We start from the raw sequence: 27,139 nt of genomic DNA, 5'->3' as shown, positions 1-27,139 counted from the left end.
ACTCCCTCCATGTCCCTCTTCCATTAAGGCTGAGAGGACAATGATTTCCTGGAGGTGGAAGGATGCAAGTCTAGGAGCAGGTGTAAGGTATCTTTACAGTGCCGAACAGCCTAAAACCATTCTTCCTCAGTCTGCATTAAAGCCTATGTTGCCACAGTAATGGAGCTAACCTTGAACGTCTGGCTCGCTGGTCCTCGGGCTGCCCCGTGATCCGCGCCCTGCCTTCTTTGCTCCAGGACTGCCTCCTCCACCTCCCCCGCCTCCACCGCCGCCTCCTCCAACTCCACCCACGCTGCCCCCAAGGCTGCCTCCGTGGCTCTTGCTGTATCCGTTGTACACGTTGGCACAGCCCAAGTTGTTCTTGTAGACAGAGGCGGGAGGGCTGTTGAGGCGGTTCTGGCGGTCCAGTTGCCGCTCCTTGGGCATCTTTTTGGGTTGAGGTTTGTTGTACTGCTCCTCTCGGCCGATATAGTTCATTCCATAGAGTGGGATAATTTCTGAGGCATGAAAGGAATATTGCATATTATTAAAAGATCAAGAGCAGTAGTTGTTTGATTATGAACAATGTGTTAGTAAGAATGAACATTGTCTACAAATCACAGTGCGTGTCTTACCTTCACCATACATGGGAGGGAGGGGGTGCTGGTAGTATTGGTGGGGTGCAATGTCCCCAGGGCTGACAGGTGGGTAGAAGGGCGTGTGGGAGTTAGGGATGAAGTGGGGGTGTGCCATGTATGGTGGCAGGTGGTGAGTGGGAGAGATGGCAGGAGAGTAGCTGGGTGGGTAGCACTCTGGAGACTGAGGGGTAACCACCACTCTCCGAACCCCCGTGTTGTCCTCCAGCACCTTCAGACAGGAAAAGAAGAGACAGATTGATGCTTTTTTTTCACTTTGTGTTCACCATGTGGTAGTTACATAGCATTGTAGAGAGTAAGTGTGTGTGTGTGTCAGTGTGAGAGTTTGTGAGTGTTTGTCTGCAAAAGTTTGTGCATCTGCGAGTGTGTGCATCTGCAGTGTAGTGTAGAGAACAAGTTCTGACATTCAAATAAATCCTGTTAAATTTTCTGATTTGTGTTGTTCGTTTTCATAAATTATTTATTGTTCTGGCAGCTCAGGAGGCACATTATTTTAAAAAAAGTCTATATTTGGCAGATGTAAATCATACATGTATATGTTTTTTGTGTTAGTCCATTTTTATTTTATTATAACAGCTCAAGGAGCAACCTTTTCTAAAGATTTTAGTTCTGTTTTTGAATAAAGAGTTGGAAATAAATGCTTTTCTTGTTTTTTCTCTCTCGATTCTCCAATTATTCCAAAAAATTGACAGATGAATCGATTATTAAAATAATTAGTAGTATTTGCACTGTTTTAAATTGCACCTTCATTATTCATTTCACTAGTTTAGTGCTGTCTGTCTTCTTGGTGTCTCATGTTTTGCTTGCCATTAATGTTATTATAGCACTGTCTGTGTCCTATGGGACAATTGTGTCCAATTGTGAGAACCAAATGCAAAGTATGACTGGAAGTGTTCTTTATTATTCCATCGTGACAAATTATCAAGTCATAACATTTCATCATACTGCCCCCAAGGGAATATAATATATAATCCACCAGATTTCATCTGCAATGTGTTTACAGTGGATTAGTGACTAAATGAAGTAAAAAAAAAAGACCCTTAGCCTTTCACTTTTATGTGAAAATAAAGATCAGTTTTGGGCCAACAGCAGCTGTCTGGGCCTTTACCCTTTATTACAGACATTTTCCATTCGGCTCTCATTCAAAACTCTAGCTGTGAATGCCTGGGTTCAATCCAGACACAAATACCCCCTCTCTCCTTCCGTCTTCACCCCTCTGTCCAGGCCTGATTTTGTTTTGTTAGTGCTAAGAGAAAGCCTGTGGTCTTATTCGCATATTCGGCATGAGAGAATGACAGTTTAAATTCAGCTTTTGATGAATTGGGTGACAGTATTACAAAGGCCTCAACTCACCTTTCTAGAGTTTAAAAGTAAATAAAGATGAAATCTTAGCATCTCACCATGACATGGTAATAAACCAGCAGCTCGTGTTACGTTGTGGGACATTCTGCCTGAAAAGGCTTTTATCTTTTAGCACTGACTCACCGCATAACTACTCAATAGGAATAATTTTTTTAACATTACCGAAAAGAAAAGCTATAAATACCAAAGCATCAGTCTGTCCCTGGTCAGACCTGTCTGTCTGCAGTATACAGGTCCATGTAACTTTCATGCCCATTTACCTCTCATGCCCTGAATCTCGGCACCCAGTCAGGGGGCCGGTGACCCTGCTGAGGGTGTTTTTCTCCATGAGGCCTGGATCTTGGGTAAGAGTGACCACAATCCTGCTCCCAGCTGGCACTGGGTTCAGGGCCGCGTCAGCCGTGCCGCAAATTCAGTGACCTTCAGACAATTAACAGATTCCTGCACTGCTGGGGTGGAGGGGGCTCTCCCTGGACAGCTAAGATAAATGACATGGGCTTCTCTCTTTCTTACTCTGACGTGTTTTTCACGTCACTTTTTCTTTTTGTTTTCTCTTTCAGGGAAATGTCATCATCAAGGCCAGGGCTCTGAGGATATGAACTTACCTGACTGGCATGAAACACAAAACCAGAATGAGCAAGGGGGGCAGAGAGCCCATTCTGTGCCTCTATTCAACAAAAAACCTGTGGCTTTTATCTTCACAACACACATCCATGCTAAAACACGGAGAGCTGGATTGTGTTTGGAGCAGTACTTGAGCGGCGCACAAAAAGCACACAGATGTCCCAGTTTATGGTCTTCAGAACATAGTTCAGGAGATTTCAGCTACCTGTATTGCACCTTAAATAATAAGCATCAACAACAACAGCCTAGATAGGGCAAAGTATAAATTTCCAGGAGGTTTCCAGGGATGAGCTATTTTCAGTGTAGGGACTGCCACCTCCAGCTCTGAAACAGCAAATATGTAGCTGGAAATATATTTCCTAATATGGCAACACCAAGGTTAAAAGCTTGTCAACCAAGAATTCCAAATGCTAAGCCACTTAAAGAAACTCCTACAAACCAGACAACAACAAAATACATAAAAAACCTGACAGGCGCACCTCCAGAGTGCTGGAAAAAGGCTTTAGGGATAAAGTGATGTCATGGGGATTTATAAAATGGAGAAAATATCAGATCTTTCAAGAGACATAATTTCAGAAGCAGCGTCTTTTGCGCAACATTTATCAGGATAACAAGAGCAACTGATGTCTTGCACTTGACAGAAAAGAAAGTCACATTCACTGCTGAAGTGCACACACTCACACTGATCACATCTTTGCATGCTGTTTAATATTCTATCACACAGTGTTGAAAGTCAACTACCATGCACATGATCTCAAGACTGTGTCTGTGTGATGTGGAGGTCACCACACAAACCATTTTCTCCCGGAATAAAAAAAAGTGTCTCACCTGGGAGATGTATCCAGGAGGAACGTGGATGGGCGGGATTGAGCCGTTGGGTGACATCATTGGAACCTCTGCGGGACCTGCAGACATGGATTGAAAAAATCTGTTAGTTACTGATATATGGGGGATTGGCCAGGCATGATCACGCATACATTTTGTTGACATTACAAAGATGCATGATTATGCCAAAAACTTATCTGTCTTAATTACCTAATTTCAAACTAAATAACTTCAAGTTGTAAGTTGAAAATATACATATCATGTAAATATATCCAGCAGCATGACCCAATCACAGTCAAGGGGTTACTCCGGGTCTGGAATCCAGACCAGAGTTTCATGTTCATCCTTTGTAATGTTTCCTGATCATATGTCACCTGTGCATGAACATATAAAGCTGCCCTGTTTGTGTCTGTTCTCCGTCATTGTTAAGTGTTAATTGTTACTGGATATCTTCCCTGTACTGTTCATCAAGTATTAAACCCCTGTTTCATGATGTCGTGCGTATGCGTCCTTCTTCATCGTTATGTCCAGCCATCATTTCAGATCACCTGCCTCGCCATGCCAAACAAGCGTGTCAAGATTAGGGGGTGATTTATGGCCCATACGCTGAGAAAGGCCTGTTAGTGGTGGACCAATTTGAGGTGCATGTTTTGCTGAATCTGCTGATGCTGATGAAACTGCATGGGCAGCACTGAAATATTGAGAGCATGGCTCTTTCTGAGCTCCTGTTGCCAAATCACCAGAGCTGTGGAGTAGCCCACTAATGGGGTGTGAGACCTCAACAAAATTCACTCCACACATGGCCATATAAATGTATAAATGATACAATTGCAATAATTAATGTTGTTGAAGCAATTAATTCAAGTTATTTAGAGATCACCTGTTAGGTAATGTGAAAAATTATGAAACTGTAATCGCTGGACCAGTTATTGTATAATGGGTTAATTTAAACAAAAAAAAGGCTGATTGGTAATAATTCAGAATGTTTTTTTCTGATCATCAGTTCACGAATAATGAATAAATCCCAAAACAACACGTCTGGAAAGCAATCCAAGCCCCACTGTTTCCACAGTTTGTATCCCTCAGGCTGCCCCTCAAGCATCCATCACTGCAGCCTCCGTGGGCAGAGAGGGGTTTACTGATGTTGTTTCTTGTCACCATGGAAACTGTCCCTCACACGTGCAGGTTGTGTGCGCACATCCATCAATCCGTCTTTCTGGCTGTCTCCCTCGCTCTCGTTCTCTCTCCCTGCCTGATGGGATTGCCATGTGCGTTAGCTCATCCACCCGACTCCCACCCAGGCCCTCCTTCAGCTCCTGTGCACCATCAACGTAAACATGAGCCCTGGATCCTCGCAGACCTCCCAGGGGGGAGGAAACTTGCTGTCTCCTTGAGATACAGTGTCCTCCATTCCCACTGAGAACACCCGACTGAGAGCCATCAGCCGACTCAGCAGTCACCGGTCAAACCGTCACAACCCTGTGGTCGTTAAAATGACGTGACGGAAAGCAGACGCAACTCTTCAGCTCAGCATATTCCTGTACAGCCCAGAATCTGATAATCCGGACCTGTGTTTACTTTTCCACTGTTCCCCTTTCCCGCTGGCTCCCTTGCTCTGCTAAAGACATTTGCCTCGTCCAGAGACCGCAGAAGTCAGGTCTGCGAGGAGCTCGAGGGGCATAAATCTCAGAGAGGGCTTTAATGAATTCTGCAGTATGATCCTTCATTAACAGAGAACACAGAGGCTTCTCCCCCCCACTGGTGACAGGCGGCTATGTCATATCCTGAGAGGAACATTCCAGGCTGTTCCAGGCGCTTTTCTCTCTTTGGGATAGAAATGGAGCCAGTCGGTGCTGCAGACATTTTTTTTTTTTTGGACTTGATGATCTTTTCTACCATGACAAAGAATGGATATGCTGCCGAGTGACAACTTGTGAGCACCTCACTTGTAGGTAGAGCAGGTAGCAGAGGGATTGCGTGTGGTTAAACGCGTGTAGGTGCGCAGCACAAAACGGCTAAAGCGATTTCTCCACCGAATGAGAAAAACTTATTCCAACTCACTTCAAAGGGGCTGTTTTCTGGTTGAATGGTGAGGGCGGAGGTAGAGCCATTACTGGAAGAGATGCAAGAGTGTGTGTGTGATCCAGGAATAGGCTCAATTCTACGCAACACTAAGCAAAGTCTAGCATATGGGAGTGTGTGTGTTTAAACGCTGTGTGGGTGTGTGTGTCCAGGAAAGAGATCATTCTACTCACTCACATAGAATATATCCATTACATTTGGAGCATCCTCATAACACAGAGCAAAGTCTAGCTTGTGGGTGTATGGACAGATTTCTAAAGGCATGTGGGTGTGTGTATTTAGCCTTCTGAACCCCCCAAACATACACGTACGCACAAATTCACAAATAAACAGATCCTACCACCAAATAAATGATCTACAGAGATATGCCTCACCAGCCTCAGGAAAAGTATTCGCACCCCCCTGTTATATTGCAGCCATTTTTTTCCTCATTAATGTACACACAGCACCCCACATTGACAGAAAAACTCAGAATTGTTGACATGAAGCACCCTTATTCTAATAGAGCCATGAATACAAGTTTTTCACACCTGGATTTGGGGATCCTCTGCCATTTTTCCTCTGGAGGTGCTCTCCAGTTCTGACAGGTTGGATGGTAAACGTTGGTGGACAGCCAATTTTAGGTTTCTACAGAGATGCTCAATTGGGTTTATGTCGGAACTCTGGCTTGTCTATTCAGGAACAGTCACAAAGTTGTTGTGAAGCCACTCCTTCATTATTTTAGCTGTGTGCTTAGGGTCATTGTCTTGTTGGAAGGTAAACCTTCAGCAAACTCTGAGGTCCTGAGCAAAGGGTCTGAATACCTAGGACCTTGTGATATTTCAGTTTTTCTTTGTTAATAAATCAAAAATGTCAACAATTCTGTATTTTTCTGTCAATATGAGGTGTGTGTAAAATGATTTTAGCAAACGGCTGCAATATAACCAAGAGTGAAAAACATCTTGAGCTAACAAATTAATAATAAAATAATTTTCAATCCACAAAATATTTGTGTGTGAAGATGAACAAGAAAAACAATATTGCTGACACCAGACAAAAACACACATTGTATTGGACAAGTGGCATCAAAAGCTGAAATCTCCTGCTCCGGGATTGCCTGTGGGAATTCGAGCGAGAAGGTGTTAAAGTGCCATGAAAACCCCTCATTCGCTACCAACGTAGGAACCATCCAAATCGTCTCCAGCCAACCAGCAGATCAGCCATTAATGGGAAGTATATTGTTACTGCCGCTCATAGCCCACAACGTGACAGGAAAGGATGGTCTGAGCTGCCAGATCTAATACCAATTTCATTGTCACACCAGGTTGTCAATAGTACACAGATACCTTGCACATGCGTGGAATGAGTAAAGCCTGAGTAAAGCCTCTAAGAGAAGCATAACATAACAAAATGCCCTGCAATAGAATTATATATCACAGGCCAGCGGTGTAGGCCCACACATGATTACAAGACATCATCACATTTTCTTCACAAGAAAACATTACAAAAAAAAACGTTTTTAAATGTAACTGAGAGCTTTGCAGTTAAATGTGACAACATATGCTGTAAGTGCAATTTAATTGATGCCAAAGTTTATGTATGAGCTTAATCAACATAACCTCCTTCGTCTATCACAGCATCACAGATTTGTTTCTTTTAACAGTTTTAGAATGTATTTTGGTGCAGTCATCATTGTGCTGCATAAAAAGAGCTTGCCAGGCAAGGGGAACTGCTACTGCTACTAATATTACACCTCATTCAACAATTTATCAGATCATCAAAAACCTCAAGGAGAGAGGTGTGTGAAGAAAGCTTCAAGCTGCCCAAGAAAGTCCAGCAAGCACCAGAACCATCTCCTAAAGATTCAGATGCAGGATCAGGGTGCCACCAGTGGATTGGTGTCAAGAAGGGCAGCAAAGAAGACACTTCTCTCCAAGAAAAACATCAAGGAGACACTGACATTCTGCAAAAGGTACAGGGATTAGATTACTGAGGACTGGCATAAAGTCATTTTCTCTGATGAAGCCCCTTTCCAATTGTTTGGGGCATCTGGAAAAACAATTGTCCAAAAAAGAAAAGGTGAGCGCTACCATCAGTCCTGTCTTGTGCTTCTCATTGAGTGGGCTCAATTTTTCATAAGAGCACAGCCATGAATAAAGAATGGTACAAAAACATCCTACGACAGCAACTTCTCCCAAACATCCAAGAACAGTTTGGTGAAGAACAATGGCCTTTCCAGCATGATGGAGCACCATGCCACAAGGCCAAAGTGATAACTAAGTGGTTCGGGGAACAAAACATTGAAGATTTGTGTCCATTGCCAGAAAACTCCCCGGATCTTAATTCAATTGAGAACTTGTGGTCAATCCTGAAGAGGCGGATGGACAAACAAAAACCCACAAATTCTGACAAACTCCACATAATCAAAGCACTGATTATGAAGGAATAGGTTGTCATCAGTCAAGATTTGGCCCAGAAGTTGATTGACAGCATGTCAGGTTGAATTGCTGAGGTCTTGAAAAAAAGGGCCAACACTGCAAATAGTGACTCTTTGCATAAACTTGTTGTAATTGTCAATTAAAGTTTTTGAAACTTATTAATACACAACAACTGACACTATTAGTGAAGTTTATCTAACAGCATTATTGTGCAAGAAAAGAGATTTTTTTGTTTCAAGGCATGAAAAGGCAATAATTAAAATAGGTCAAATGTTGCATTATTATTCTCACTTTTTTATTACTTGTTATTGGAAGGGCAGCATTTAGCCCATTCTATTAAGGAGCAGTGGGCTGAAAGGAATGTCTGGATTCAAAACAGCAACTTTCCAGTAATGGTTTCTAATAAAAAAAAACTATTTTTCAAATACATTATCTTCCCGCCAAGATTTTGGCACCAAAAAAGATTCCACTTTTAGAGTAAAACGGCTCTGAGTAAAATGGATCACAACCTGGTGCACATCAAATGTTGTTATCGTGACAATACCAGTCCCCAGTGTGCAGAGGGAGATACCGCACACTCATCCACTTCCTCCAGTCAAGTTTTCCACTGGTTTGAGCTGCGCCACCCTCAACCACCCTGACCACTCCAATACATGCTGGATCGAAGGGACGGTAAGCAGGATGCTCTCATCAGCTCCGACTGGCAAAAAAAAAACTGGCCTTCAGAAAAGGAAAAAAAAACATGAAAACGGAGCCCATCTGTGCTGCATTAGGTCTTCTGCAGACCGGCTTAAAAAATAGGGAAACAATGAACTGCTCAAGTGAACGAGATTTGCTGAAGCAACCGAAAGCTCTTCAAGTTCATTTTCCTGTCTGACGGAATCAGGGCCCTGAGTCAGTATACGAGACATGGCACAGAGCCTTAATTCAGAAAGACTCTTCCACCCCTCCGTCAGCAGGGAGAAGGGGGCAGGATGGGGCTGTACTGCAGATGTTCCTGGGATAAGCATGGTGGGAACGAGCAGTAGAAACGACCAGCACTCATCAGCAGATTTTATGTAGAGTTTTTCTGCATCAATCTGTATCATTCAATTATGTAATAGTGACAAACATTGATTTGTCTATGTATTTATCTTGAGAAGGTGTAACTGGCATTTCATTTTACACTATACAAAAAATATAAGAAATCTTAACACCTTGAACCGTGCTTAACTCAACTATGTAAACATGTAAATTACATTATTTTAGAGCAGGAAAAACAAAAACCATTTCCCCCAATATGTTAGTACACACTCTCTCTCACACACACGCGACACCAAAAAGTCACACCCTTTAAACAAGCTGGTGATGCCGATGACAAATTGCCATGAACCCTGCTCTTCTCTGGGGTGGCAGGGTGCATGGGGGGGAAACCCTCTTCCTCCACCTTCCCCTGATCCCACCGTCCCACCACCATCCACACAAGAACTCCCATTCAGAGGCCTGCGGAGCGCACAGCTTCTCAGCACAGAGACAGCAATATGCCAGCAGCTTGGCAAACAGACGTGTATTTGGACAGTCTCCTCCGTCTGCTACACTCAGCAAACATCAGCATTCCTCCACCAGGGAGGGAGTGAGAGAGGAGGGGAGCACAGTGGGTTCCCACAGCAGAGCTTCCACAGGGACCGGACCCCCTCCGTTAAAAAATATGCTTCTAGCCTCCCCCCAGCCCAAAAACACAGACACTCTTTGTCTCCTGTCCATCAGACCCCAAGCTGAGATAGATTGCGTGTGTGTGTGTGTGTGTATGGTGCCTCCTTTGATTCCTTCACTGAATATTAAGACCCTACGTGCCACTGCGCTTCTCATAACGACTGTGCTGCTACCACCGCTCACCGGACAGCGACGTGAATGTGACGCACCGCCAGAGAGCCTGTCTGTCTGTCTGCCCCTCCATGCCCGCCTTGCTCCCAGAGGGATGGGCAGCGGGCAGGAGAAAAGGCCGGGGGCTAGGAAAACACACACAACCACATCGGCCAAGCCAAGAGACGACTGTCATTCACACACACGCACACATGCTGTGGAGAAAGACAGCAGGAATGTGAGCACAGTCCCTGGTCTGCTGTTCATTTCAGAAGAATGTGGTGAATTCCATTAACCTACAAACCCAACCTCCACATTCATTTGAATTTCGGCTGTTTACTCAGCAAAAAAAGCATTTACAGCGTTTACTAAAAAAAAAGCAAAAAGCCCAACATTTATTTACCCAGGGGCGTATGAGTGTGTTCTTAAGGAATCAAGGCAACCAGGAATTTGTAAAATGACAGTTTATTCGTATCATAAAGGCATTCCTGAGGAACTGTGCATCCACTAACACTAACATGTGGGAAAAAAGCACAAACACACACAAACGTCCCACATGGACCGTGAGCCAGGAGTTCACACCACACACCCTCCAGGCTAATTTAAGGACCCGGAGGGGAGCAAAGTGACGTAAAGTATGGTATACCCGGCGGCAATGAAGCTGCCGGAGTTTGGGAATGTAACAGGATTTGGGCGTCCATCAGACGCTGGGACTGGAGCTCTGCTGTGGCCAGACTCGCAGACGGCTGTCTCTGTGCTCCTAAATAAAGAGCGCTTTCTCAGATTCGTCCACAGAGCGAGTCTGCCAGCCCTCTGCCCGCTGGCACAGCCTGGAAGCCTGGATGCCCAACCTTCTCTGTGGACCTCCTGTGTTCTCATTTTTCAACATGAACAGAGGCGTGCGCTAGAAAGCTGGAGGAATGTAGATGTGTTAACTGTGCCAGGGTGACTGTGTTTATAACGGGACTCTCTGTGCATATGTGTGTGTCTGGGTCTGCGCAAGTGTGTTTACATTCAATAACACGCTGTTTGGAACTTGAAAGAAGCTGCTGATACCCTAGCTGCGGATGTAGTTGTCTAGCAAACACACACACACACACACACACACAGTATACTACAGCGTGTTTACAGCACACACTGTACAGGGACACGGTGCTCCAGCGCAGCTGCAGACTGTAGGAAGAGGTCATCACCCGGATAATGAGCCGGGGCGGTTCACTTCATCAGCGGGAAGTTTAACGTATACAGAAAGACACAGGCGGACCACACACCGCTCTGGTCAGCTCATCCTTTACATTGCTGACAGAGCCATGGGTGTAAAGGAGAAGAGACGTTGATGTTTGATGATACATTGCCCAAGGAAAAGATGCTACAGTCGAGGTTAACCAATGAGCATCATAACCATCACCAGAATAAAACATAAAACTGGCCTTCGTGCTTTCTGCACGTCACTGCATGAACCTCCATGTTTAACCCCAGACATGCTGTGTAATAATCATTTAAGAGTGTATTATATGGCTGTACATGATACATCAGATCAGGAGAGGGCATTATACAGTAAGCATTCCATGCATATTCACACACACACACACACACACACAGGTGCACGCACACCCTTGGACAAGCAAACCAGACATCCAGAACATCTGTCCCATCAGTCTGTTCATGTTCATGCTTGTTGAGGCCGACAGCAGCAGCTAGTCGGGCCCCCACTCCACTGCATTCCACTGCACACAGAGTGTGTTGTGTGCAGCCCACAAGATATTTAAACAATGACAAATGAATTCTCTGGACTTCATGCATGTCTGGTATTAATCGACTGTATCAACAATTTGCAAATGAACATTTTCAAAGTGCACTACAGGAGAATATTACGAACTACAGCGGTGTATGCAGTATAGCGAAGGCTAGTGCAGATCATCAATAAAAATGTTGATAATTACTCTGAACCTCACATAAAACACGAAATCTTAACCCGATCTTAACCTGAGGCACACACCAAGCCTAAAGGTGAAACTTGCATAGATGACATGCCCACTGCACGTCACCCCTCCCGAGCTGATTCCATTCAAACTCAGAGCTCTGTCACAACAGGCACTGGGACCAGTGTCTGGGATTCAGAACAGGACAGATTCCACATTTAGAGCATTTATCAGACGCCCTTATCCAGAGCGACTTATAAAGTAGCTCCAGGGGGGACTGTCCCTGTAACTACTGATTGTAAGTCACTCTGGATAAGGGCGTCTGATAAATGCTGTAAATGTATTAAGGGTTAAGTGTCTTGCTCAGGGACACAGTGGTAGTAAGTGGGATTAGAACCTGGGTCTTCTGGTTCATAGGCGGGCGTGTTACCCACTAGGCTACTACCATCCCAGACACCCTCTTCATCATCAAGCACAGATCTAGAGCTTACTGCCCTCCTCTGACACCTTATACTGCAGTTGACTAAAGTCACCCTACAGCCAAATACCTGCAGTTACCACAATATCACCAATACTGCCTTACCATCCATTCTCCTTTACAAACATCTGCCATTCTTGCTGTGGTGTACATTATTCATTTCTGACTAAACCGCACATACTGGACACTGGTCATCCATACCAAATTTCACCCTGTATTCTATCATCCGTACTGCGGTTCACTAAAACCCCTATACACCAAAACAGCCACACTACAGACTTCTAAAATCATCCTTCACGCAAAAACCATACTACACCATCCTACTACCATCAAAAGGGCTGATAATTAAAAGAACCCCATACTGCCCACACTCCACCGTCCAGATTAAACCACTGTAAAATGTACTGCACACCAGTCCCACTAAGCACACCGATCGGTTCCCTGCCTGCAAACAGAGGCCGGGGTCACCCGGTTGAAACTGCCTGCTGGAGAGAGCGGTGCTGTGAAGATGAAACCCTGGGAGCAAATAAACCTTTGGCGAGTAACTGAGATTCCCAGTGAACAGGGACCTGCTGGCAAACTCCGCCCTTGAGTAAGGTGTTGGCTTCCAGCGGCCCCTGGCCCTTCACTTCCACTTCAGCTCCTGTGTTCTCACTGGAGAATGAGGCAGAGCGTGCAGCGGAGCCTCTTTTGAGCTGGAGGAAAGTGCTTTATTGCGCAGCACTAGGTGCTGACAGTATCTGTCTTTTGTTAGTGTAAGAGCTAACTTGACACCATGCAGAAAAACACCTCTTTGTGCCAGAAAAAAAACACGGCAGGATGGGAAATCAGCAGCCCAGTAGGTAGCAATCTTTAATCCAATTCAAGCCTACAGTGCATCCAGAAAGAATTTTCCACATTTTATTATGTGACAGCCTTAATTACAAAATGGATAAAATTCATTTATTCCCTCAGAATTCTACCCACAACACCCCATAATGACAACATGAAAAAAGTTTTCTTTTTGATTGATTTTTGATTGTAAAACCGGAAATGCTGTAGGTGTAGCTGACCTGAGAGAAATTTTTGAATGAGTAGTGAAGACAGCGAGGAGAATTTAGAAACTCTTCAGGAATACGCTGACTGGTGTTTTGATAGTGTAGTCAGAAAGTTCAGCTTCAGCAGCCTTCCTGTACCTGTCTTTGGTTAGCGTCCCTGTCTTTGGTTAGTGAAAGAGTTTTTCTGACACTATGCAGAAAAACAAGCACATCGAATGAATTCTGTTTGTTTGCAGTAGGGAAAGTCCTTGCATTTTCTAATAAGGATTCTGGCAACTCTTATCCTGCACGTAACGTCAGTGTCTATAATACGTGGCTGGTCACTTCACAGCTAAATTCCATGTCAGTATCTATGTGCTGCATGCAAGGCAGATACAATCCATACTGTCCAGCATAAAGTGAACCCGGACATCTTGACATGTACCATTTTTTAGGACTAGGGATAAAAAAATTAAATTTATTTTTAATTTTTTGCTAACAACTTTTAGAGGGGCAGTGGTGGCCTGGCGGTTAGAAGGTTGCCGGTTGGAATCCCGATCCGCCAAGGTCCCACTGAGGTGCCACTGAGCAAAGCACTGTCCCCACACACTGCTCCCCGGGCGCCAGTCATGGCTGCCCACTGCTCACTCAGGGTGATGGTTAAAAGCAGAGGACAAATTTCACTGTGTGCACCATGTGCTGTGCTGCTGTGTGACAATCACTTCACTTTAATATAAATATGTAGCTTTGATGCATTCCATTTGTGTCATGTCATGTATTTTTATTATTATTATTATTATTTTCTGTTGCAGAATGCAAAATGCAAAAATTGTTCAGTTTCACTAACGAGGGGATGTTTCATTGGTCGTGTAACTGTTTAAATTAAATATGTTTTCCGTTTTTGCCAACAACAATCAGTCCTACAATTTAATAACAAAACAGATATAATTGTGGCAAAGTTAATACAATTTCTTGAATTTTCAAGACAATTTTTTGCTGTGATGCCTCAGCACCCCTTGTATAACCAAGGTGGCACCAATAATCACATCTCCTGGGGCTGAGTGTGCACACGTTTTCCCGTTGCTGAGTACCCTGTGTATGTATATTTGAATGTAGATATGCTGGTTTTTGGTTGTCCTGTGTGTCCTGTTTTACTGATCACTGTGCAAAATTTGAATAAATATAATCTTTTTTGATCTGCAATGTATTGTCTGCATCGTGATGCATCGATTATACAATTAATTTGAACACCCCTAATGGTCACTTTGCCCTTACTTTTTGCAATTTCATTGGACCACTAGCAGCAGCAATCAGACAGGGTACAGAAAACAAAGTCATTAAATGCAGGAATGTGAATCATAAAGTCAGCCTTTATGCAGATGATGTGATGTGTCTTTTTCTTCGGCATTCACAAACCAGTCTCACTAAGGTAATTACATAAATAAATTCAAAACATCAATAAAAACTTTAAAAAATAATAAAATAAAAAATAATCTGAATATCAACCAGTATAGAGATCATACTGGACAATATAAGTCTTGATGCAACCTCTGCCGCCACATCAGGTCAATCTGGGCTCCTTTGATCAACTCCATGACATGGTGGGTTTGGGGGATCGTAGATTCATCACGCTTTGGTCATTGTCGTTGACGGGGGGCGTATGGGTTTGGGAAATCTGGGGGTTCCCTGGGGGAGGGCTTACTGGGGAGTTCGGCACCAGGGCTGTAGTCCTGGTCGGGATGGGGCTCTGGTGGCTCTTGGAAGGGGTGGGGGTTGTACCGGCGGTTGCATGCAGCACTGCTGGGGGATCCTGTGTCAGTGGACGTAGGTTACCAGGCTGGCGGTTGTGCCACTCAGGGGCAGATAAGGGGTGGGCTAGTGGGCATGGTACTCTGGGGATTTCTGCCTACGGAGGGTTTGGGGGACTTGGGTTCTGGGTTCTGATATGAGAAACAACATTTTTTGGTCTGATGAGACAAAGATTGATCTCTTTGGTGTGAATGCCAGGCTTCGCATTTGGAGGAAACCAGGCACCACACCAATCCTATCCCTACAGTGAAGCATGGTGGTTGCAGCATCATGCTGTGGGGATGTTTTTCAGCTGCAGGAACTGGGAGACTAGTCAGGATAGGAGGAAAGATGACTGCAGCAACGTACAGAGACATCCTGGAAAAAAACTGCTCCTCAACTCAGCGCTATTCAACCTGACCCCAACCACACAACCAAAATACCAAAGGAGTGGTTTAGGACAACTCTGTGAATGTCTCCAGTGTCCCAGCCAGACTTGAATCTGATCTAACACCTCTGAAGAGATCTTAAAATGTCTGTGCACCGTTGATTCCCCTCCCCTGGAGTTTGAGAGGTGCTGCACAGAGGAATGGGCCAAACTGGCCAAGGATAGGTGTGCCAAGCTTGGGGAATCCTATACAAAAGCAATTGAGGCTGTAATTGCTTTTTTCTTTTTTTTTATTTTCTAAAACCTTAAGAAAACTTTTCACATTGTAATTGTGGGTTGTTGTGTATAGAATTTTGGAATATGGCTGTAACATAACATCAAGTATTCCCCTGAGAGATCAGGTTCATTGCACTGTGTACAAATTAGTGGTGGGCCGTTATCGGCGTTAATGTGCTGCGTTAATGTGAGACTCTTATCGGGCGATGAAAAAAAATCGCCGTTAATCTATTCACAAAGTTGGGTTGGGAGCTGGGTCTATACTACATAAGCTATTGTGCCGGAGTTAAATGGTTACACTAGATTTATAAGTATATTTTTATTGTCTTATTTCCTAAAGACTTTTATTTTGTTTTTGAGACCCGGTTCAGGTCTCTTAGACACATGGCGTTGTGAGAGGTGCGTGGGGTTTATGTGCAAAAAGTTATTTCTTTCATTTTAATTTATGTACATATAAGGAATATTTTGCATGTGTGTTATTTTGTGAATATTTTTTTATGTTCTTTTAATACTGTATATTGTAGAGAGAGGTGCAGAAAGACTCAATGTTCTGACGCGACGTTGCTTTTTGTACAGGAATGCAGTATTGTAAATTGTGAATGCTTTATGTTAATGTTCAGTTCTCTTGGATACATGGCGTGAGTTATGAGAGGTGCAGAAAGACGCGATGTGTGACGTGATGTTCTGACGCGACCTTGCTTTTTGTACAGAACACACTTTGCACAGAAAATCTCTTGGGTGTCAGCTCATCATTTGTGGTTCAAGAAACTAAATCAAAAAGTTACACAACGCAGAAGAAGAACCGCTACACTATGATGACTTTCACCTTGATATTTTAGCGCGGATGTATACCTAGCCGAATTGCACTGTAGGGGGTGAGAACGAGTCTTCGAACTGTGAAATTACCACATCAAACGTGACGTGGTAACATGGATGCAGCTATTTAACTGAATAAACAGTTGGTAAACACAAGTACATTTTATTGAACATAATTTATTTTCATCACCAATTATCATAGTAGAACAGCTTTCTCAAGCAGTTTGTGATGCATTTCGCAAACAGGAGATGAGCCCCTGGTCTAATGCGCCACCTGTCTTGAGAAACCCGTTCTCAAAGACTTACTTTTAGTCATTGTTTGGGTAGCACACATATTCTGAATGCCTTCGGCAGAATTCAAATGAGCCATTTTAATCTAGATTAATTCCAAGATTACAGTGAGATTAATCTAGATTAAGAAAATTAATCTATGCCCACCTCTAGTACAAATGTTCTGGAAATTAATTGGTGCAAGGTGTTAAATTCACTGAAGGGGTGGTTCAGCTTTGCAGTTTATGCACATTAACACAGTGGCACATTTATGTAGTACCTCGAAAAACAAACTAGTTAAAGAACCAGATCTGACTTGGGAATGTAACGGAACATTAATCTATACATGCAGTCCAGAGCAGTTGAACAACGTTAGCGGCGCCTTGCCGCAAAATGACTATTGTGAAACTAACTGATGATGAAAAAATGTTCCAGCATGCCCTCTCTGTCACTCTTTACACAACAGCTATTGCTGAGATGTCAAATCTTCCAAAGTTCAGGGCAGCATAATGGTCCTTCACGGATGGGATAAATGCAGATGTCACATTTAGCTGTGTGACCTGTGTGCTGTGGTGTTTCAATAGCGGATTTAGCTCAACTGTGCCACAGAGCATGCGTAGATGAGAGTTTTTCTCTGGACAGAGCTGAGACTGGGTCATGCGGTGCTCTGGCATTATGTAAGCGTCAGCTGGACAATGTTATCTCCCCTGAGGTCTGTTACCACGGACACACCTCCAGCAAGTTCCTCTATTGCTGCTGTCACACAGATGACTCAAATGACTCAGGGCCACAGTGCTCACCATGATCCAACTATATTACACCCAGTGTCCACATGGCACACTCAATCCATACTTCACCTTATAAGTCAAAAGTGTCACAATGCATTTTTCTTAATATTTTTTTACATCATTTTTCAGATGCCCTTATCCAGAGTGACTTATAAGCATCTCTTAAATGAGCAACTCAGGGTTAAGTGTCTTGTGGGGTAAGTGGGGTTTGAACCTGTCACTTTGTGGTCATCTGTCAAATGTGTTACCCACTAGGCTACTACCACCCTTCTGATACAGTGAAAAATACAGAAATACTGATCACTATAATGATAATATGACAGGTATACAGTGTTCAATCAATAAAGTGACATACAATCATAAGCTACTTCAACATAGATTGGATGAATAGCCACAGTATATACACACACGGTCTCCTCAACAGCCACACGTCTGTATCCTGCCCAGTCTGACAAAATCCAATTTAACACACACACGGACCAATTTGTGCTTGGTAGTGTAGTCTAGCAGGGCTTCATGACAGATTAAGTGCTTCAGCACACCCTCCAGGTCTGCAGCAGATCATGTCAGTAGCCTGTGGAGCAGAGAATGGCCTCCACTGCTGCTGCGGTTCAATCGAGTACCTTATCACAAGGTAAAGCCTTCAGGCTGCACTGCTAAAGTTAGCACTCATCACTTACAGTGGCAGGGGGAAAGCCCAGATTTGTGTGTGTTGGAGTGTGTGTGCATCTGTCATTGTCTGTAATTTTTCGGGAAATCATAACTTTTTTTCCAGCACAGCGTAAACAAGCTCATAACCGGGTGGTGGCCTTCAGGGGGGGAGGAATGGTGTTTAAGGGCCCCAAATGGCCACACTGCCTCTAAAACTCCTGACCTGTTTCCAGCTGCTTCCCCCGCTCCCTCCTACAGGCCCCAATCTTCTACTTCAGCACCTCCGATCATTTCTGCTGCAGATGCTCAGACCCATTACAATGTGCAAAGCATGTGGGGATGAGTGATGATGTCTGCATTGGTGGTCTTCTAAATAATCAGAATCCTGAAATGATCCAGACTTTCAAATGTGTGTGTGTTTGTGGGTGTATTTGTGTATGTAAGATAGGAGGTTGCATGTAAATGTTAGAGAAAGGCGTCTGTGTTTGTGTGCACTTTGTTTATAGTCCACCCATCTCAAGCACCCAGTCCAACTGCACGCCTGAAGGAGGAGAAGGAGGAGGAGGAGGCCCAGCACCAGACCCTCCCTGCTACAGTCCTGGGCCTATTTTTACTGGGCTGACTGACCTATTTCTGAGGCCGGCCAGCGCCAGCCCCTGCTAACGTAATGTCTGCATGGGCGGTGGGGTGGACGGCCCTTTGTTCTGCAGCTCCACACCCAGAATACAGAAGTGGGGTAGAAAGCTTGAGGAAATACACTGTTAAAAAAATAGAGGGAACACTAGCTCTGAATGAATGAAACATTCTTATTAAATACTTTGTTCTTTACATAGTTGAATGTGCTGACAAAAAAATCACACAAAACTTATCGATGGAAATCAAATATCAACCCATGGAGGTCTGGATTTGGAGTCACACTGGAAAAGACACACTACAGGCTGATCCAGCTTTGTCCTTAAAATTAGTCAATATGAGGCTCAGTAGTGTATGTGGCCTCCATGTGCCTGTATGACCTCCCTACAACACCTGGGCATGCTCCTGATGAGGTGGCAGATGGTCTCCTGAGGGATCTCCTACCAGACCTGGACTAAAGAGTCCCCACACCATTACTGACCCACTGCCAAACTGGTCATGCTGGAGGATGTTGCAGGCAGCAGAATGTTCTCCCTGGCATCTCCAGACTCTGTCATGTCTGTCACATGTGCTCAGTGTGACCTGCTTTCATCTGTGAAGAGTACAGGGCACCAGTGGCAAATTTGCTTATCTAGGTTTCTCTGGCGAATGCCAAACGTGCTGCATGGTGTTGGGCTGTAAGCAAAACCCCACATCGAGCCCTCATACCACCCTCATGGAGTCTGATTCTGACCGTGCACATTTGTGGTCTGCTGTAGGTCATTTTGCAGGATTCTGGCAGTGCTCCTCCTGTCACAAAGGTGGAGGTAACGATCCTGCTGCTGGGTTGTTGTTCTACTACGGTCTCCTCAACATCTCCTGATGTACTGGCCTGTCTCCTGGCATGCTACCGCTAGAGTGAAAGCACCACCAGCATTCAAAAGTGACCAAAACATCAGCCAGAAAGCATAGGAACTGAGAAGAGGTCTGTGGTCACCACCTGCAGAACCACGCCTTTATTGGAGATGTCTTGATAATTGGCTATAATTTCTACCAGTTGTCTATTCCATTTGCACAACAGTTTGTGAAATTAATTGTCAGTGTTGCTTCCTAAGTGTACAGTGTGATTTCACAGAGGTGTGTTGTTTAAGTTTAAATTCCCTTTATTTTTTTTAAATAGAGAGGATTGTATAGACCCTGAAGCCAGACCATCCCCGACTCCTACACTGTACAGCTCATTTTGCTCAAACCTACACACACAAAAACTTGTTTTTTCCTAAGCATAGAAGAAAAAACATTAATCCTCATTATATGATTATAATGATATGATTATTTATTTAAAATAATTTTGGTTCAAAAGATGAAATGACAGGCAGCCAAATTAGGAGCAGCAGGATTCAAAGAAAGGAATCTGAGCAAGAAGTAGCAAAGCCTCCTGATGAGGGCACAAACTTCGTAAAAAACATAGAAGCCGTACTCTGCATCTGTACCACGTGCAAAAAGAACAAGACAAATACCAGTCTCTTTACCCCTCTCACCACTGGTGGGACTAAGAAGGTCTGGAAAAACTGACATTACACACAAAACAAAGAAGAAAGAGAGAGAGATTGGTTTTAATTATGGGGAGGCATTTCATCACGGCCTAATAAGTGACTCATTATCCCCAATTACAAAAAGCCTCTTTTTACATGTTCACACACACACACACACACACACACACACACACACAAACATACTTCAAGTAACAGCTGTGATTATGTAAAATCTTCACTGATCAATAAACCCTCGTTCTCTCCTACATCTAAATTCCATGGTGGTTTTCTGGTGGTGTACACTGTTCCCCTGTTCTGCCGATTGGTAGTTTTGTAGTGAAGAAAACCTAAAGCAAGACCAAGACATTGCCAAGACCGGAGAGTATCAACACAAAGACACCCCTGAGACTTTGAGGGTACCAAGACCAAGTCCAAGACCAAGGCCAACAGAGGCCTTGGGTAAGCTATGAATATGGCTATGTAATGATCCCATGCTTTGAATTGAAGACAATAGATATTTGGCTATCAAATGTTCACTGACAGCGAATTAATCAGTTGGTTAGTTAACATTATTAAAGACACTGCCGGTTCACTGATCTACAGTTAGTGACTTAACTGGCTTAACATCTCTGAAACTGCAACAAACTTCATGATTGAGAGCTTATTTTCATTTTGGAATATCATACATTGAAATTATTGCTGCTCTTGCACAGAGATACGGGATTCTAATCAGGCGGACTCATTTTCTGCTCATACTGAAAGATAACAGGCTCAGCCGATGAAAGGACAGACTTCGGTCATGTTATTGACCTGATCCAGGAACAATAACAAGGTACGGGGAAAAGGCATGGTTATAGATGGATGTTCATATGACAAATTAAAAATCTATATTAATGGGTGTATCGACGGCTTCCCATGAAAAAAAAAAACTGAATTCCTAGAAAACAAGCAGTGACCCAAGAGTTATTCGGGGCTATTTCATAGAAGCTTTAGAAATAATCCTGACTGTCCTAAACAGACCGTGGGGCAGAATAATATGCACAGACAGGATAATAACTTGTGCACGGAGAACACTCTTTTTCGGTCATGGTACTTTCCCGGTACACGGCTCTGTAGCAGTGATCTCGCTGCTTGCAAAAAAGCAGGGCTAGAAATGTAGGGCTACACCTCGCTAATGGGCAAATGAAAACCGCACACACAAAAAAAGATATGCAAGCACAGCACACGGTGAAGGCACACAATGTAATGTGTCCTCTGCATTTAACACATCACCTTATTGAGCAGCAGGCAGCAATGAAAGTTCAAATTACAGGGCCACTTCCTTAAACGCTTTTTGTTCCTGATGTACACAAACCCATCGCTGTTAAAACAGCTGTGACTCGGCGGCCAGAATACCTTCAACATTGGGATGTGTGGAGTGACGGAGCGCAGAGAAGGGGGGTGGGAGGGAATTAAATGTCAGTGGACTCTCACTCAGACCATACAGCTATCCAGTAAGCTGATTAACTCGGCTTTATTCACACTTTGTACGTGGCCCCTGATGAAGTGATCGCTGTGATTTATGGTGCGGGAGACAATGGCCCGCACTCACAGCACTAAACAAAACATGCCTCTGTGTATGCATGCTGATGTACAGTTGATTCACTACAAACTGCGACATGATACCAGTGATCGTTTCATACAGTGCATCCGGAAAATATTCACAGAGCGTCACCTCTTGTTACAGCCTTATTCCAAAATGGATTTAATTTATTCATTTACTTCCTAAGAATTTCTACACTCAACACCCCATAATGACAATGTGAAAAAAGTTTACTTGAGGTTTTGGCAAATTAAAATGAAAAATAAAAAAAACTGAAAGCACATGTAAATAAGCATTCACAGACTTTGCCATGAAGCTCAAAACTGAGCTCAGGTGCCTCTTGTTTCCTGATGAGACAGAGTGTGGCATTCACACTCTTTGGTGTGAATGCCAGGCATCACGTTACTGATCATCACCAGACCAATCCTATCCCTACAGTGAAGCATGGTGGAGGCAGCATCAGGCTGTGGGAATGTTTTTCAGCTGAAGGAACTGGGAGACTAGTCAGGATAGAGGGAAAGATGACTCCAGCAAAGTACATCCTGCATGAAAACCTGCTCCAGAGCTCTCTTGAACTCAGACTAGAAGGACAACGACCCTAAGCACACAACCAAGATTTCAAGAGTGGCTTCAGAGTGACCTTGAGTGATCCAGCCAGAGCCCAGACTGTAATTGAACGATTGAACATCTCTGGAGAGATCTTAAAATGGAGCTTGAGAGGGGCTGCAAAGAAGAATGGGCCAAACTGGCCAAGGATAGGTCAGCCAAGCATGTGGCATCATATTCAAAAAAAGACTTGATGCTGTAATTGCTGCCAAAGGTTCATTGGTAAAGTGAGCAAAGGCTGTGAGTACTTGTGTTTTTTTATACATACATACATTTACCAAAACTTCAAGTAAACTTTTTTTTACATTGTCATTATTGGGTGTTGTCTGTATTATTCTGAGGAATAATAAATACATTTAATCCATTTTGGAATTAGGTTGTAACATAATAATGTGGAATGCACTGTATGACCAAAATAATTCCAATTTATTGTTATTTCTTATTGCAGTGTATGAGACTCTCTTTTGCACACTCAGAAAATAAAATAAGTGTTAATTACCCTGGATGGAGTTAATTACCCTGAAAAACAACTACCCCTCATGCATGAAAATCTAAAATTTGATTAAAGCCGTAGAATCTAGTCGGTACTGTTATAAAAAAAGATCTGTTTTAGGACAATGCTTGACAGACATTCCCAGATCTGTTTCTCCCAGACTGCACAGTATAGTCTCACTCCCACCTTCCTCATCCCTCATTCTCATTCCATGAGCAAAGTGTTTGCAAAAAAGGCTGAAGGGCAAATGTGAGTAACATTCCATCATACCCTCGCCAGAGTCACAGAGGCATCAAGAACTGGCCTGATAAGATGCTTCCTTCCTTCTCTCTGCCTTTGATGTCTGCCAAAAATCAAAGTAGAGCAGAATAGACAAACAAGAGTGTTGGGCCATTCTCCATCCAACACAAAGCCATGGAACAAAGTAACCCATTCCAGACCCCTTTAGAACACTGAGGAGGTAAGTAGGCCAAACACCATGCAACACTGCTCAGTTGACACCATTAATTCATTGTCATGGCCTATTTTGAACTTATTACCAATCACAAAGATTTTTTAAATCACTGTCATCTTCAAATTTTCATTGAGAACTCCTCTGAGAACATGAATTTGCAGTGCAGTTTAGTGCAATTTATAGTCAGTTCAGTTTACATTGTGTTCTGAGCAACAGCAACATTGAGAAAGAGATTTTGTCGTTAAGAGGTGAGTGTTTTTGCTGTCTGCAAACACTGTACAGTGTTTTAAAGGTCCACTGACATAGAAATTTCACTTTGTGAGATTATTTAACATTAATACTAGTTAATACTATTTAACATTAATATTAGCCTGCAGTGGCTAGAAATGGCGATATGTATAAAGTGTGCTTCGCTGTTCAGAGAGCAGCAGCTCAGACGGTCAGATCTGGAATGTCTCCCCTTATGTCATCATTAGGGGAAACGTTACCTCCCCTTTCTTATGCTTTGTACACCCAGAGAATTTCCCACCTCTCCCCTAAAAATGTAGCTCCACCATTCATCATGACTTGAAAATGTGCAAAGCATTGCAGTTGCTGTGATCGGATGTAAAAATGAGCACAAATAAATTTTTTTTTGTTCCGTCACACAAGACTCTGAAGAAACAATAGGTTTGTTTTACTTTTTTTCTGGAAAAACACAGACACAACTTCCTGTTTGCAGAAAACATTGTGGTTGGTGAATGGGCATTTAAAGCAACACACACAACGAAACTGGGGTAAATGACATCATGGGACTATCTGTAATTCTGCACCACAGCAGAATTCCGTAAAGAGACTTCAGATTTAGTATTAGGAGTCCAATAAAAAAAAAAAAAAAAAAAAAAAAATGTATGTCCGGGGACCTTAAACCAAACCCCCCCCTGCACACACTGATCACCTAATGGTTCAGAATCACCTCATCAAAGACATGGCCACACACACATACACAATGCTGGAAGCCCCAGGGCCAACCCTAATGGTGAAGGGCACTACAAAGCATTTCTGTACTTTGATACCTGTGTTTTATACAACATTTTAATTGCTTTACCAAAGCACACATGAACAATTTCCGCTGCTGAACAGAACTTTCTTCTTTAGTCTTTAAAAAACCCTTAGGGAGCCAATCCAGTGCCCTAAATGTTTTCACTTAGAGGTAATTCTCTTTATGAGTGAGAATGGGGAGAGGGAGAGAAGGGGGTGTGGCAGGAGAGATATATAGTGTTAAACTTTGCTTTGATGAACTTCAAAGCCGGCAGCGAGAAAATGTGACCTCACTGCTATAAGCACCATCTGCACGTCATGTACCTGTTGCAGGTGTGTGTGCCTGTCAGAGAAATGCCGGAGACCAGGTGCTGTGCACATGAACATGTTGGCTGGTGTATATGAGATAAGTGACATTGTGAGTTACACTCCTGAGTGTAATTTTGCTTCACCTTTAATGGTTCTAGGAGGAACTGTGTGTATAATGTATGTGTGTGTGTGTGTGTGTGTGTGTGTGTGTGTGTGTGTGTGTGTGTGTTACATGCAGTTGACATGGCTATTTGATCCTTTTTGGTCGTGTAAACACAGATGTTTCTTGTTGGACACACATGCTTGTCACAACTAAACCTATATGAAGCACAAAACCTTATCTACCCACATCCTGCAAGGCACTCTGGGTACAGGTGCAGCTGGTTGGGACTTTTAGCCAGTGTGTTGTGTGTGATTATACTCGTCGGTGTCGGTGACTGATTTCACGCACCTCTGCAGAAGTTAGGAAAGGAGATACACAAAGAGCGCTCCGGCTCACTGTCATCAGCTCCAGCATTCCTCATTTTCCCCTAGATATCCTCCATTCATACACCGGCCCCTCCAACAGCAAGCCTCACTCTGAGATATTCATATTTTATTATTATTAAGTTTTTTTTTTTCTATTTGCATTATCGTTGCTGCGGTCACTGCACTGCTTTAAGCCAAGATGACTGATGAGCCCGTCGCTGCTCAGCGGCTATCTCCCTGCACATCTGACCTGGCCCACAGCAACTCACACTGGCCCCAATCATGGAAATGCTAGCTGAGGCCAGAATAAATGAATGCCATGTGGCCCCACGGCCATCTCTATCTCGCCATGTGCGAGTAATTTCAGACACCGGGTCGGCATGGACTCCATGGTCCAAAGCTATTGTCGTGCTTTTTAGGAATCCACTATTAATGTGGTTGTTTATTTCATACAATTTAAAGACATTCACATAGGGCTGCACGATTTGGGGAAAAAGACATATTGCGATTATTGAGATCAATATTGCGATATGCGATTGCGATATGATAAACATACAAACTACTTATAACCTGAAATGCCCAGTGCTTTCAAAATACAATATTCTACAAAATTAAATAAATCACAAAAAACTCTTTTACATTACTGTCGAACGACAAACCCTGGTAAGGCTAAACAATTGTTTTGATTATATTTGGCCATTATAAAATCCCGTATTATAGTTCTTACGTTTAACCAAAATGTTGTTTGGAGGCTGACTTGAACTCAGGGATGCATAGCTTTGCTAGCTTAGCTAAGGTTAAGATTTGTAAACAGAGGTGAATTTCTTTAGGAAACCTTCAAAGTTTGAGAAAAGTTAACTAAACAGCTAAGAACTGTCTAAATAGTTAATGCCTACGTTTAGCCAAAACGTTGTTTGGAGGCTGACTTGAACACAGGAATGCATAGCTTCGCTAGCTTAGCCTATCTTAGCTAAGGTTAAGACTTATAAAACGGGGATTTTATAATGGCCAAATATGTTAAAACCAATTGCATCCGACTGAAGTGAGACTCGCAAACTTTGAGAGAATGAGAGAATGGATCGGATATGTTGCCGATCCAATCCATGTACTAATCATTTAAATCACAGCTTTTTGCGTTCATGTAATCGCACAGACTGACATCACGATTACGATTGCGATTAGATTAATCGTGCAGCACTACATCCACACTACAGCCAATGAGTTACCATCAACTGGGCTTTTGTGGGATTTGCCTGCAGTGGATATTACTTTTCAAAACTTGCCCAAGGAAGGTCAACTAGTGAACAAATCGTGGACAACCAGGGATCACTGATGATCACGAGGAGAGGCGACTAGCACATGCTTTACAATCTCTGATCTAATGAAGCACACATTGCTGAAAACCTTAATGATGGTCAGGACCGAAGTGCATCGCAAATTTTCACAGGGCACTAATGGGGCACTAACAGCATGTGCTCATAGCCTTCTGGGAATGGGCTGCATTCTCACCCGCGTCAGTGGTACCAAAATAAGGCTGCCTCAGTTTATTCAATTTCCATACAACAATACTCATTAATTAAGCTGTAATTATGCACGGTCGGGGAAAATGTTCAATAAAACTTCAGCTTCTTTTGTACAACTGTGTTCCTCATTCTACCGAGATGTCGGGCAGAGTAATGATGAGTAACATATTTGTGTTGATAGGAATGTCCCAAGCTGCTGATCACGCTGAGGGCCTAAAGCTCACCAGTTCCTCTTTCCGCAGAACTCATTATGTTACTGAATGACCTCAGGCAGGGAGGTCGTTATCAGCTTGTTTCGTTACCGTGTTCTCCATCCACGCTGTGTTTCAGAGTGGAGGAATGCGTTAATGCCATCGCAGG

General features: G+C 43.3%; 1 protein-coding gene across 4 annotated transcripts in view; it reads right to left on the bottom strand.

Annotated features, from left to right (window-relative positions):
* fndc3ba (fibronectin type III domain containing 3Ba) overlaps positions 1 to 27,139 on the bottom strand; it is a 97,113-nt gene that overhangs the window by 35,371 nt on the left and 34,603 nt on the right. For all 4 annotated transcript variants that reach the window (XM_028977408.1, XM_028977409.1, XM_028977410.1 and 1 more), the window contains 3 exons: positions 3,450 to 3,526; positions 615 to 846; positions 171 to 497 (listed from right to left, as the gene is read on the bottom strand). In XM_028977408.1, coding sequence (XP_028833241.1) covers positions 171 to 497; positions 615 to 846; positions 3,450 to 3,526 — 636 coding nt within the window. The remainder of the gene's footprint in view (positions 1 to 170; positions 498 to 614; positions 847 to 3,449; positions 3,527 to 27,139) is intronic.

The sequence above is a fragment of the Denticeps clupeoides genome, chromosome 4 (assembly GCF_900700375.1).
Source record: "Denticeps clupeoides chromosome 4, fDenClu1.1, whole genome shotgun sequence".
In the NCBI taxonomy this organism is placed as follows: Eukaryota; Metazoa; Chordata; class Actinopteri; order Clupeiformes; family Denticipitidae; genus Denticeps; species Denticeps clupeoides.
The sequence above is the reverse complement of the archived record's forward strand: the minus strand, read 5'-3'. Positions and strand labels throughout refer to the sequence as shown.